Below are 15,610 nucleotides of genomic sequence, written 5' to 3'. Positions count from 1 at the left end.
AGCCAAGTAATTCCTTTCAGTAATACCTAGTGAGATTTCTGAAATTCAAAGGAACTACAGAGTTTTCATTCAAGCTTCCCAAACTACACACTGTTTGTAATGTTAAATATATCAGAATTTAAAAGCAAACAGACAAACAAATAAAAACACAAACAAAACCTCACAAAACCTACACACACTCCCCTTCAAAATCCTGCTGCTTTACTTTTTATGGATTTGTCACCAAGACGTAATACTGTAGCATCTTCCATAAAATCCTAGTAATATACATGTTGTAAGGGCAAAGAGATTTTTATCTTGTCTGATTTATTCAAGGAAAAAAGGTCATGTTTCTTTATCATCCTTCTTATGAACACAATGATGCAAATTTTGGGGGAAAGGAATGTAAAGCAAGGGACTTTTTCTCCTTAACTGACAAAGATCTGATTTATTTCTACTGCAGCAGACTGCTGGCATACCTACAAAAGCTGAAGTTAGTTGAATTTGTCTTTCATGAACATGTCTGTTAATGTTGGTTGGAATTTGTCTTTCTTTGATTTATAAGAAATAACATCTAATGGATGATACAGTCTGATAAAAATACAGTGGCAATAAGGCAAACAGCAGTTGTCACATCAGACGTAATGAGTGAAACAAAATTTCCCTTTCATGACAACAAAAAACATTAAAATTCATGCAGGCAGTATATGCAATGAATAATAACTAATTTACTTGATAACTCAAGGTATTTCTTTACAGTCAGACTTGAACTAATTGTAATTACAAGAGAATAGAGTGGTCATGTTCTTGCATGTGTCACTGAATACCTAGATATAAAAGCTCCAGAATTTTTTTTTGCTTTGTAGTAATACTCAGTTTCTATATTAAGAAATACTATATTCATGAAGGATTAAAATGTACATGATCCCTTCTTGTGGGATTCTTTCTATTGGACTCACTTGTTCTATAAAAGCAGAGTCAAAATAAGCTCAAGAAAATAAAATACTCCTCAAACTTGAGCAACATTTTGCCTGGAGACACTTTGTTGTTGAACATGTACTTCCTGGTTTTCTTTTCTGCATCCAGATAACTTTCATAATGTGCTTTCCTTACACACATGAAAGATATTTCTACAAATGAAAAAGTAACAGCAAATCTGATGTTGCAAATGGATAAAAGTGGTTTTCAGATTTCAGCATTCAGAACTGAAATGTGCTTCCCATAACTACAGACCCAGACACTTCCTCACTTCTTCACACACAGCATATCTATGAATCTGAGCCTACAGAATTTTCCAATCAAAAGCTAATTCAGCTGATAAAACTTTAGAAGAACTCACTGACAGTGAGAGAAATTTAATTACCAATACCTTTACAGTTACTGCAATACTATCCTAATACCCTAATCCTACACATTAGCATTTCTTTGGAGTGGAAGTCATAATCCTGAGGAACATCAAGGGCAAAAGAACTAATTTGCCCTATGCTGTTTTCTCTCTCAGGCCCCAAAAAGTATTTCTTCAGGGCATACTGGGACTACTGCTCTCACATTTCTCTCACTGCAAACCATTTACAACAAAAACAGGATAAAAATGGCTTTGTAATGTCCCCTGTGTAAAAACCATAATTTGGTGCATTTGTGTCTAAGACAAAATCCATTTTTATGAAATGAATGTCTTAATTACGGTTGCAGATCTTCATGGGTCAAATATTCATGAAAGCATGCATGGAATTGTAGTGAGCACTCAAATCCACACTCTTAGCAGGCTATGTGTGAAAAGTGGTGTGTTCCCACAAACCATTTATTTTTCTAATAACAGGATAGAAAAACTCCATATGAACAGGGTTCCCTAAATTAAGCTCAGATTTGAAATCATGTATAACAACCTAGATGTAACAAAGTTAAACAAGGGTGATTTAAGAAGCAATTTTGTAACATTTTACTGGCCTAGATTCTTATTTATTTCTTCTGCAATACTAAACAGAGCTGATGCTAGTTAATAAATGTGAATTTAAAATATATCCCAGCCCATTGCTGCTTAGGTACTGTGACTCAGAGTGTATTTTTTTTATAAACAAAACAACAGAATATGCAAAAAAAATTGCCAGCTGTTAGCAAACACAGTTTAAAGACAGCTGCACTTCAAAATAAAATATCCCTAGTGACTTCTTGATGTAAGCAACCCAGATGTAGCAGCAGTGCATGCATTACCAGAATCAAATTGATTTAATAGCCTCTTTAAATTGCTTCATTTACTAATATTATATTCTTCCTGTAAGGAACAAATAGAATAGGTTAATTTAGGGATTTTTTCCCCTATGTTTCTGTGTTACTTATATATGGGTTTTAGTAATCCATAAACCATTTATGTGTTGAAGCCTATTTTCCTTGCATTGACTTTCAAAGGACTGTAAAATTCAAGGATTAGGACAAGTTACACCAGAGGCAATGCAAAACCATTTTCCTAGCCACTAGTAAGTCCTCATCAAGGGGAAAAAAAAAAAAAAAGCTATATCAAAGGTTATCACAACTCTTTGATGCAGTTGTGGGTAGTATAATACATTCATATAATGCTGCTGTATCAAATGCTGTCAGCAGTAAATCACAAAGCCTGACACACTGATTTCCATCACCAGCCTGACAGCACTATTGCATGTACATCTTCATTAATATTATTTTAATGCCAGTGGCTATTTAAAAATAATGCAGGAGAATGTAACATTGCATGTGGATCATTAGCTTTTAGTTACTATTCTAATTCTCTACACCAGCAAATGAAGTGTAAAAATAGCCTGCAGCCTCTGCCACCTGCTTCCCAGCCACTGTCCAGTGGTTAATATTTGGACTCCTTTTTCATGCAGCTGGTCTTCCACTCTGTGGGAGCCTCACTTTTCTGTTCCCAGGGAGCCACCATGAAATGTCATTTATCATGGCTATAGAAAAAGCCCTGCGACCTTATTTTTTTTCTTTCCTCTAAATAGAGGAAACAGCTGTGCTTTCTACCTTAACATTATTTAAATATTTAGTGAAGTGGCTGCCTAGTTTTGTCATCATGTAGATCATCAACAACGACACAGGAGAGCACACACTATCTGCCATAAGGACATAATGCCGGTAATTGCATAAAAATGCTAATGCTACAAACACACTTTTGATAACAAATTACCAAATTATCTTGGAATCTGATGGTAGATAGGTTTCTCCACGTCTCCCTTCCTCCCACTCTGGGAAGCCACTAAATGGCTTTAATGTAATTATGGCTCAGCTCTGTACAACCATTGTGCGAGCACAGCCCCAAGGCTGCCCAGCAGAGCTCCCTGTCAGATGTGCCAAGTAAGCACAAGTGACCTTAGCAGGCAGCTACACCTCTCACCATCAAACTGGAAGTGCTGTCTCACACAAGCCAGAAAAGCATAGAAGTAAAAATCTAAAGCTCTTCTGTCACACACAGAACACATTTGCTCTCATCTGATTTCTGATGTGGCAGAGGCTGAGCCCCTGAATGAATTGCTGCCATGTGAAAGAAACTCTATTACCAGGTCCCTTTTTCCTAAGCCCTTCACAGTTCCTCACTTTGTACAGGGCAGAAAAATATTGTAAGGGCTACAAATTGAGTACAAGAGGAATTTGACATTGTCTTTCATTTGAAAGAGAACACACCACCTCTGACCCCTGAGCACCTGGATTTTTTTTAGGCCTCCACAAAATGCTCTGTGCATGAGAACATAATTTCTTGATGTCATTGAAGATATAACTATTGTGTTCTTCCCCAATACTTGAGTCATTTTTGTCAGAAAACAAAATAATGATCTGGATTGCTGAAGTAGCATTTAAAGTCCTTCCTTGATCATTCCTGCTGCCCATGTAATTTGCATATAACCATATTATTAAGAAGGACATGCTCAGTCTGCAGGTGTAGTAACTTTTAAATGCTTTTAATTAGCTACGTGACTTAATCTTTATTACAGGAACAGCACATATTTTGATTGGACTTCTAATTTTACTAAAATCATCATTGGGGGGAATGTTAAAATATCTATTTTTGACAAGTTATTGAACTTTGAAGAAAACCATTTTTGTTTGTGGAAAAAATTTCAGCAACAATAAAAATGTTTTAAAATCCTTTGTTCAGTTTCACAGTGGGAAAAGTTTAAAAAATATTTTAAAGTTAAAAAATATTGCTTTTAACTAAAAGAAAGCATTTTAAAGTACTTTTTTGAGCAGTTTGCCCTATTAAAGCATTAACATTTTTCTTTAGCAGTTTCTGCATATTCTCTGTAATTGACAAGCTGACTCGTGTGTGCAGACACACAAATACACGTGACTCAAGAACTGAACAAATGTAGAGGCAGCTATGAGAAGGTGAGCAGAAAGGACTGTTTATCTCTCCCAGCTATCTCCATCCTCTGAGTCAGTTGTCTTGCCTCACCCCAAGCAAGCTGAGCTTCTTGCTGAGGGCATCTGAGGTATTACTTGGAAAAGAGGTGATTGTAGAACATCAGGAGCAGATGGGCCACAGAGGTTGCATGCAACCTGTGAAGACACCAGGTTGAACCTGGTGCTTAGGGCATCAGGACAGTTTAGGATAGATGAGAAACTGAGATGCAGAAGGAAATTATTTCAGACCTGTGAAGTGGAGAATGGTTTGAGGAAAACCAGGGAATTGATACAGAAGATGCTGCCTTTGCCTCTCTGGCACACTTGTAATATCACAGTGGTCACATTTGGAGTTTTCTCACTGTCCCTTTCTTACCCCTTGCTTCACCTTCCCTTAGACCTCAGGGAACTGCAGCAGCCAGGGCCCAGTTATAATAACCACTCACTCCAGTGTTAGATACTCTAGTATTTATATTCTATAACCTCTTCACATGAAACAATCCTGTGATTTCTAAATCATGCCCACAGGGGTCAAGATTTTCAGGAAAACCTGTTTTCATCCCATAATCTCTGATTTCAGCTACAGGACTAAATACAACCTCATATTTAGTTCCCTTTCCCAGCCAAAAAATTTTCCTGCTAGGTCTTCTGTTTCAATATTACACTGCAAGATTACCTTAAAAATATTATTCACACACCACATGAAGACATAAGGTGCTTTTAACCTTCTTACAGTTACCTCTAGATTTTAATATAATCATTAGTGTATCTTTGGTTTGTGTATATTAAAGAAAGATATTTCCATGAACTGCAAAATAATTACTGTATTTTTCTGAAAATTCCTCAGTATATTTTTTTTCTCGAATGAGGTTTAAAAAGTCAAACATGCATTAAAAAAACCAAAACAAAACTAACCAACCAACCTAAAAAAACCCTCAAAGCAAACAACCAACCAAACAAAACAAAACCCAAACATATTCCTGAGCATCTTCTTGTCTTTGTAAGAAAGAGGATTTCTTTTCATATTTCAGAATTTGTACAGATTACAGAGATCCTATCACCTCAAAACCTACAGAATAAATGAAGGACTTCCCACTTGGTTTTTAATAATCAAAAAAAAACCACCTTCCTTGTTCAACACAGAACTAAATGATGTAATCAAAAATGAGCAAGGTGATATATATATTGTACAAATCAAACTACTCTTCTAAACCTGCAGGACTAAATAAAATCTGTAGGTTTGAAAGAAAACTATTCAACAATATTTACTGCTACCAAATACAGTAGATTAAGAACTGAGGTTTTATGCTCACAACCAGAGAATTCTGGTTTTCTCCTTGCTACAAGTGAGCATGATGAAAGTCAATCTTTTGCAAAACAAGTGTCATATCATAGGAAAGTACCACATTAAGGCTACACAAGTCAGACTTCAGTCTCTTGCAAAGCACCAATGGCATCCTGGCCTGTATTAGGGACAGTGTGGCCAGCAGGAGCAGGGAGGTCATTCTTGCCCTGTACTTGGTGCTGGTGAGGCCACACCTGGAGTGCTGTGTCCAGTTCTGGGCCCCTCAGTTGAGGAGGGACGTTGAGATGCTTGAGCGCGTCCAGAGGAGGCAATGAGGCTGGTGAGGGGCTTGGAACACAAACCCTGTGAGGAATGACTGAGGGAGCTGGGGGTGTTCAGCCTGGAGAAAAGGAGACTCAGAGGTGACCTTGTCACTCTCTACAACTGCCTGAAAGGTGGCTGTAGTCAGGAGGGGGTTGGTCTCTTTTTCAGGTAGCAGCTGACAGAACCAGGGGACACAGTTTTAAGCTGCATCAAGGGAAATATAGGTTGGATATTAGGAAAAAGTTTTTCACAGAAAGAGTCATAAAGTACTGGAATGGTCTGCCCAGGGAGGTGGTGGAGTCACCATCCCTGGCTGTGTTTAAAAAAAGACTGGATGTGGCACCCAGTGCCATGGTTTAGTTGAGGTGTTAGGGCATGGGTTGGACTCAATGATCTTTAAGGTCTCTTACAGCTGAGTGATTCTGAGAATTCTGTGTCAACAGCTGGTAGCAGCTGCCAGCCAGTGGGGTGGCAGGAGGGGGGGATTCCTTCAGGAGATACTGCATGAACCACACTTATCACTACACATACATTTTTCTACCTGTACCAATGATCCCACTACATACTTGGTTTACATGTCTAAAAAAACCAAGAGCTAAAGCATCTGCATGGAGTCTTCTCATCTACACTTACCACATGTCAAGGCAGGTGGAATATTCTGTTGATCCCAGAAGGACGTCTGGAGGCCTGTACCATAGGGTTACCACTTCATTGGAATATGTATGACTAGGAACTGATTTAGCTCTTGCAAGACCTGTGGGGTAAACACAAATAAATTAATAAAAACTAAGCAAAGAAATAGTTTGCTGTACAGTTACAATCTAAAAGGATATATGAGCACCTATCATGTACCATGACAGGCATGTTGCAAGAGTGTTTTTCTTCTAGGACTGCAGTACTTTACTTAATGGTAGCTTCTATCATTAAGTACCTGGTTAAACAGAGCTGTGAATATTATGAAAGGATAATAAAATATGCTTTTTATAATGACAACCATAGGCCCAGGGGAGATGCAAAGATATACTGTAGTATACCTAAATAAAAGACAAATATACAAAGATTTTAATTGCCATTAACTGCTCATCCTGAGGCATGAATAGTCTTCCATTTCAGTGTTATTTAGAAAAAGAAAATGAAAAGGAAACTCCCAGACAAACGATGCCACAGATGAGATTTGGCCTCTTAGGGAAGCCTAGGAAACCTTCAACAGCTTGCACTGCAAAGCCCAGCCAGCTTATTCAAGTTTACGTTTGAAAGCTGTAGACACACTTACACATTACCATTTAAATAAATATTAAAATTGCAGCAATACAGCAGAAAATGGTATGTGAAAAATTCCTCACTCTCAAGAATTGCATATTGGCAGTGCTCCAATTTTAGAAACCATTTCAATAAAGTCTGTGGCCTACTAAAGATATAATAGTTACAATAATTGTATTTTAAGCCTGTCAGTCATTTAAAATAATTCACATTACTACACAATCTATGTAAAACAGAGATCATCATATGCTAAACCAAGAAGTTTACAAGTATGTTTCTCCTACAGAGGACTCTCTCCTCCAGAAAATGGAAAAAGATCTTCAGGGCTAAGGTGACTCTTCCTATCATGGGCCTGCAAATGCTTTTTCCAAATTATCTGATCCTAGCTATTGCCTTGAGAACGTCCACTTCCTTGCTGGGAACACTGGACATGCACAAGTAATGAAAATCAGGAGAAGGCAGTACTGGGTGTTTTTTTGTGTCTTCCTGAACTACTGATTTTCCTTTCAGAAAAGAAATGGAATTACTATAAGAGAAGGTCATGGTTTATGTCTTACAGAAACAAAGAAACAAAGTCATACACTCAGAAAGGAATAAACAACATAAGAATTCCCGAAAGTGTGCAGAAGAGAGTCCTTTGCCCCTTTCTCCTTAATACACTAGAAAAGCTATTTATGAACATTTACTGTCAGTGAATACATCTCCATAGCAATGATGGCCAATCTTGCCAGCAGATTGCATTATCAGCTGATTATAGCAATTAGACCAGGGTAGGGGAATAATATGAATTGTATGCTATGATCCATTCTTTTAAAAATTACATTTGAAACATGAATACCTATTTTTTAAATTTGCAGACCTCCACTTCTTTAAGGTTTGGTGCACCCATCCATCAGCTTGATGAGCAATTTGGCTTACAAAGACAATCCAGGGTTGGCCAGCTACAGCCCCAAAGAGGCCAGAGGAGAGGTCACATCATGTGTTCCACAGTGTCTCTGCCTCCAGAGTAAGGTTTTTGCTTCTACGAAACCAGAAACCACCAGCAACTCTAACTGGTGAGCAGTTCTTATTCCTGGCACACAGAACCATTAACAAGCCTGAGTTTCTGTGCATCTATATCCCATGGGACTAAAGTATTCCCTGCACTTGGGATATGGATATGGACCTACTACTACTAAGCAATATAAAAATTATGAAAGGATTTGAGAAGTCTGGATGGTGAATGATTCCATCCTTTTTGCCTTCCTGTGCCCTCCCCATTAATCTTGTCTGAGGAATACTCATTTGTTGGCAAATTCTAATCTACTACCAAGCTTTCATAGGAAAAGAGGCATAACCAAGCAGGGTGAAAGGCCTCTTGAAGAAGCCACATCATGTATTTTGGGCAAAACTATCAAAAAACTTTAGAGCTTGTGGGATGACAAACTCAAATTTTCATGGCACAAATTGATCCACTCATTCCAGAAATCTCCCATGTAGAGAGAAATGAGTACCTGACTTTTCATACCAGAAATCATGTTGCAAATAATAACACCATAATCACAGTTCCCAGCTGGCTTCCTCCACTTTACTGACGAGGATGCAGCTCTGCAGGAGTTACAGTCAGCCCAAGCACACCTTTCCTCCTCTCCTGCAACTCTTCAGCCTGGAACCAGTCCTCCCCTCCTGCTGGGAATGCTACCCATGCTATTTCCTCAATATACTGCTTCTAGATCTTCTCCACCTCTAATCCATTCCAGGTTAATGAAAATCTGTCTTATTTTCAAAGAATGGCCCTTCTGGGTGAGTACCAGCCTGTTGGACAACGAAATGTTTTTCTTTAATCCATTCTTCACTCCCCAAACACTGTGAAAGTTTCATTTGAGGTTGGCCACTGCACCTGGTTTCTCAGTTATGAGAGAATCATTAATGGAATTGAGAAATATTTAAACAAAATCTTAATTTGTAAAAGCAAGCTGAGGCCCTACATTGGTATCAGACAGCACCACCAGGTTAAGAGGTGTTCCAGTTTGAGTTAAACCATAACAAAAGGCTTATGAGTACAGGCTACATGTTTTAAGTTGGGGCCAATTGGTTTCCTAGTTGGCCACATACACTGCTTTGGAAAGTAAATGGGAAAATGGAAAGCAGGAGTGAACAACCAAGCAAAATATTTACAAAAGCTAAAATCTGGAAGGGAAAATCTGGCACAGTCACACCTTTCAGTCAGTCACTCACTCACTCCCTTGTGCAGGACTGACAGGACCTGAATCAGGCTAATACCTCAGAGGAGCTGCTTTCTCACAGGGAGGGAGCAGCCTCTGCTTTTTCTGAATAATTCTCTGCTCTGCATAAAGAATGCATTTAGCAATAATGAACACTTTCACTCAAAATTAATGCAAATGTGTCTCATCACACATGAGATATGGAAAAAATACTCATCTTTCAGATATATTTACAATCTAAAGAGAATTCTTTCAAAATATATATGTGAAACACCAAGATACTACATTTATTGTTTTGATGGTCCACATACAAATAGATGACAGTTACCAGGGTTTTTCCAGATATCCTTCTGCAAGAAAACTTGCTACATATTTTATACCCCTTTGCATATCCAAATATGCTTACTCATGCAAAATTTATTTAAGCACATCCTTCAACTGAAAGAAAACTGAAGGGTAGGATTAATTAGCACAGCAGGTTCGATCACTTTCTTTAAGGGTTCCCTGTCTGTTTCCATGGTTACACTACAGGAAGAATGACAATCTCATTTTAAAAAACCAGAGCTTATAGGGGATCATCAAAACTTCAAACCTTAATGGCCCATGTACATAAAAGCCAAAAGGTAAGTGGCAGATCATGAAGTGAGCACACAATATTTACATATTGCTGCCTGAGCACTCTTTCAGCCTGGGAAGGTGGAGGAAGAGTTCCTGACAAGCAGAGAACTCCCCTCTGATTCCTGTGTCTTACAAAAGATAAAAGGTCAACACATGCCCTGCTGTTGCAGCCCTATTTTGAGAGAAGGAATCCAAGGATAAGGCCCAGTTATTAAAATTAAGGTCGTGTCAGACCCACTGGGGAACTAGTGTGTAATTATGGGAAGGACAGACACTGTTTAATGTTCTCCAGGCACTGACTTCTTATGACCATTATTTACCCAAAATGAAAGAAGAAACTGTTCTATGCATTACATACTGCAAGGCTTGCACAACATCATCTAGCTGCTCTGTGGCACAAACCACAATTAATTTTAACTCATTCACTAAACAACAGCTCAGGATATCCTGGGAAGCATGGTATTTAAAATACAGAGTGAATGATCTATGCCTATGCATGTTTATGTCTTTAACACAGAAAATCCCCTGCTGCCTCCTACTCTGAACTTAAAAAAACCCCTTTTTTATTTTTTTTAAGAAGAAATTTTCTTGCTTGGTAAACACAATTGTCTCTGCTTCATCTGGCTGTATCTTAGAGGATGTATCTGATTTGACCTAGGATCAGCTATTGACAAAACATATTGCACTGATTTATCACTGTAACTTTAAAATTGTATTTGGCTTTTACAAGAGGCTGCAGCTACATCCAGACTTGAGACCTATCCAAAACATTTACCTTTGGCTACATGAGCACAAATATTAATATTTGATACCTCTCTAGCTGCAGCATAGCTTCCTAGTCAACCTCATATGACAATCAGAAGCCTTTGTTCACAGCAAATATGATTCTGCAAATGAGAAAACCAGTCATGTCTGCAAAAACAAAGGCTTAGCAGCCATGTGCATGGCTTCCCTTTCTATTATACCTTAAAAGTGTTGAGCAGCTTATTATTTTGATTTAGATATATTTAAAAAGGCTCTAGCAAGCATACTAAAAAATAAGGTGTTTTTCTTGTTGCTTTTCCTTGATTCAGCTTCTTTATGTGCTTCCTTTTATAGCTTCCTGTTTTGTTTATTTAACAATTACTTATTTTGAGGTAAATGGCTTATTGAACTGCAACTATGAGTCAGTAATAATATTAAAATTTTGCTAATGTATTCTGTTGTAGATCATGAACTGTCAGCTTAACCTATTTACTCAGCTGCTTGTTTTCCAACAGAAGCACATTTATTCAGTGAATATTTGAGTGACAACAAAAAATAAAAAATAAAATGGGTGAAGACACTGACACTGCTTCAATGAAGTGGTCAGCACTCTAACACAGAAGCCAGTTCTTGGCAATCAAGTGTCCTGCAGCCTTTAGGTCCCTCTGCTGTTTATCTGAATGCATCTGTCTCCAACACGAAGCTTTACCAGAGCATCTGAGTTAAATTCCTCTCAAGTAAGATAAATTACCTACAACATCCTATGTCCTGGTCCTAATATAGCCATTAGCTTATGATAGTGCTGTTCATTTATAAAAGTTACTCACAATCAGAGAAAGACTAATTAGGATCTCAAATTAGTATTCCCAAAATGCACTTGAGCAATGACTAGTCTTCCAAACTGGAGTGCAGGAGTCAGTTTTCAAGGGAGAGAGAGAAGTAAGTAAGACAAAAGGCATGTGTGCCTCTCAGCCTGCCTGGTTTTTCCAGCTGTTATCAGCTGTTGAAATAAAAGATTATTTTCCCCCGCAAGTCTTATCTCATGTAAGTCTTCAGACAATCACTTACAGTAACACAGATGATAATTATTCCAGTCTGTGAATAGGACTCAACTGTCAGTTGACAAACACAAGTTACAGAATGGGGAGACACAGAAATACATTTCCTGCTACCAGAATGAATGACCCTAGCACTCGTGAAAAGTGTTTGCCCCTTTCCAACAAATCCAGCATCATCTTTTCATAACCTCTCTCCTCTGCCCCCTGTGCCTCCCAAAGGATCATAGGGAATAGAAAAAAAGGGATACAAGAAAGAGCTCAGATCTTGGTTGTATATTATAAGATCCTTTTGGTTAATTTGTTTGAGAGCTATCATAGCTGTAAAGCTGTTTATTTCTTTGCTTTAAAATACTTATAAATAATTTCCAATATGTTTTGAAAAAAGGCACACTTATTTTGAACATGTACCATGACTGAAAAATTTATTCCTTGTCTATAAGCAGAAAAAAAGCATACTAAAAATTGGGTATGTGCAAAAAGTAGTACAGAAATACAAAAGAAATATACACTTCACTTTTAACACCAGGAATATATATCTACCCCAATGGCATTCTAGGTCAGCATGAATATGTTCAAAGTGCCTATACTAGTCTGGAGGTAGAAAAGTAACAGTGTGGGTAGCAAAAAAAAAGGAAACAAACTGCATCAACATTATAAACTTTCACATAAATGTAAAAGCTAGCAGCACTCAAGGACAGCAAGCAATTTCATATCAAAGATTATTTCTGCATTACAGAAGAGACCTGGATTCCTTATGGACATGGTATACATGCTCACAATAGCCCCAACAGGTGGTTGATTTAAATCTTGCTTTCCAGATTCCGGACTTTTACTTAAAAATTTGTTGTTTCATAAAAAGTCTACGAGAAGATGATATCCTCTACTTCTATAAACGTCCCAGTAGGAACACGCCACTGTGCTAATAAGGCTGTAAGTGAAAATGTCAGAATTACTCATTTCACAGTGAAGTTATTAGGTTTGAAGCAAAGAGTTAACAATTGCTGAACAGATGGTTTTAAATTGGAAAGATCTGCAGAGTGCAGGGAGGAAGTTCTAGACGGACAAACAGGCAGAAAATAATTCCTCACTGAAAATGAGAGCTAATACATCTCAGGGTATTTTAATATTCCTGGAGAAAAGAGAAAAAACAAGGAAGCAGCTATGAATGAATGAGCCTAATCCATACCGGACAATTATTTGTGCAAAAATAATAATTTACATGTTGAATTTTAAGACATGACCAATGAACTTGCTGAAGACAAGAAAGGTACAGACCACTTTCACACAGTTTTGAGGTATAAATGTTTCATCACCATTAGGATTTTCCATTAACAAATCAAAGGAATCAGAAAAGACCAAAAAAACCAAAAGATATTCAGGAGAACAGTGCTGAATGGAGACAAATTGAGAGCTATGGATGCCCCATTTGGTGAAGTATAACAGTCCATCAAGCACCAAACAGAAGCTAACAAGCTACTGCAGGCTATTGTGTTTGAAGCTAACAATTTACTGTGATCTCTACATTTATAACTAAAAGCAGGAGAGCAAGGGTCATTTCTGGATGACTCCATCTGGCATTCAAGAAAAAATGAACCAACCCTTTCCAACTGGTACCTGGATAACTTATCATTTGATAGGTATTTGTATCCTATCATTTGTATGGCATGAGACAGGTTAAATACAACATAGCAGTAAAGAAATAAACAGGCTCTCCAAGACTTATCTCTTTTAGAAAATCATCACATAGACAAACTGCCTTCCCCTCTACCCAGGTGCAAAGAGAACTGAACACATACCAGATGCAACTCAATTTTATACAGGGCATCAGTACCATTCAAGTTCTTTTAGTTTCCTGTTGTATTAAACCTGGCAGCTGAAGAACTGTTTAATAAGCACAATTTGGTGCTACTGTAGTGACTCACAGTCATCCACATAGAAACACAAAAGCTAGGTTTCACTGACAGTTTCATGTTTGAACATCTAATCCCAGTTGCTTACCCTCAGGTAATTTTGTTTCTTAATTGACCATACAGCACTGGCAGTGCTAGGTGATGCCAGGCACTGCTCTCTCCACCTACTGAAGGGGTCCACAACTCACTGAAGTGAACCCTGCAATGCTGGACAAAAGGCAGCAACAGCAGCATGGCTACTGTGATGTTATTGATGGAGAGATTTATGCCAGTGGGATCAGTTTTGCTGATCCATCATGTCCTATCTAGCTGTTAAATATCTGGACAACTTTGATGCAGGGCCTATCTCAAGTCATGGTCAGCTATTAAAGCCTCATCAAGTAGCTGAAAATGTACTTGAATTTGTCTAGGATAAATAGTTTAACAAGAACAGGGCTACATTGAAAAGTAAGTATTTAAACAATATCTATAGACAAACAATATTTTTGAAAAGCAGATCTAACAAGTATTTTGTTTATAAATCAAACCTCGCTGCCATTTGACATTACCCTGCAGGAGTAGAATCTGTAAATTTGAAAAACTGTCACCCCATGGGTGCTGAAACCACCAACTCTTACAACACAAGGTCTGACTAATGTACAAATGCCACAATTCCATGGCTAGTATCCACCAGATCCTTGGCCCTGTACTGCAGAGCCAGTGCAAGTGGGCTTGATGGCCTCCTTTTCCAGCCAAGGTGTCACCTGAGCACATCCCTTGTCTGCAGAATGCAGCTGCATCTGGTCCCCCATCCACCCTCAGCTCACAAACCACAGCTGCCCTGCCTGGCACAAACTTCTCTAGAGCTCATGGAGCTTAAACCAGGCTGCTTCCAGTACCCCAGCCAGACTATTTATAGATAAGACAAATATTTATCTGACTTTTGTCATTGCTACAATGTGATATCTCAGAACTTACGTATTCCCTTAGTAGGTAAAACACTGTCTTGGAGTTCTTCCAAAGCACATTTTGCATGCGGTATCACTTTGGTACATACATTCACGTGCTGGATAACACCCACAGCATCTAAAGCCACATTTGATGGCACAGGCTTAAGTCAGAGAAAAATTATCTGAAAACAGACACTGGTGCAAAACTAAAAAATCTCAATTATATAAAAGCTGTTTTAAATACAAATAACAAAATAACTACAAAATAACTTGAAGATTTCACTAATTTTCAAAATTTCTTCCACTTTGCTTTCAAGAGTGAAGCCATTAAGAAAATCTGTATAAGCACTGTTGCTTCTGTAAAGCAATATTATAAAGCAACATCTAACAACAGAAATCTCTTGACTGTCAGATTCACCTGTTCAATTGAATTGCTCCTCAAAACTCATTTAATGTATATGTCATCTTAAATTATCTGAATCACAAATCTTATAAGAAAACTTTTATGAGAGAGACATTCCAATATGCTTAGGTCTAAATTATTATTATTTGACTTTGCATCAGTAATAAGGCATCCATATTCCTGGAGAGCCATCAATTCAGTTCTTAATACAATTTTGTCAAAGCAAAAGAAGAAATGAAAGCAGACAATTTCATTTTTAAAAAAGTTACATTAGAAGGTCATTAAGGATATTCCTTAACAGTACAATTCTGGAAATATGTAGTTAAATCCCAACTGCTCCTAATGCAGCATTTTTCTCTAAAGTGATAATGAAAACTAAAATGCCACTGCCAGAATGGCAAAGCTGGAGCTATGCAACCCAATCTAGTCCTTTCTGTACAGATGTAACCTACCAGTCAATCGAACTGCAAAACCCTGTATTGTAACTAATAAAACAAGTGAAAACTTGTGTGTACTGAA

At 37.8% G+C, this 15,610-nt stretch overlaps 1 protein-coding gene across 8 annotated transcripts in view; it reads right to left on the bottom strand.

The window, feature by feature from the left end:
* CDK14 (cyclin dependent kinase 14) overlaps positions 1-15,610 on the bottom strand; it is a 448,028-nt gene that overhangs the window by 260,409 nt on the left and 172,009 nt on the right. For all 8 annotated transcript variants that reach the window (XM_077174724.1, XM_077174723.1, XM_054640757.2 and 5 more), the window contains one exon: positions 6,599-6,719. In XM_077174724.1, coding sequence (XP_077030839.1) covers positions 6,599-6,719 — 121 coding nt within the window. The remainder of the gene's footprint in view (positions 1-6,598; positions 6,720-15,610) is intronic.

Source organism: Agelaius phoeniceus, chromosome 1 (genome assembly GCF_051311805.1).
Source record: "Agelaius phoeniceus isolate bAgePho1 chromosome 1, bAgePho1.hap1, whole genome shotgun sequence".
Lineage (NCBI taxonomy): Eukaryota > Metazoa > Chordata > Aves > Passeriformes > Icteridae > Agelaius > Agelaius phoeniceus.
This window is presented reverse-complemented; position numbering and strand designations above follow the sequence as displayed.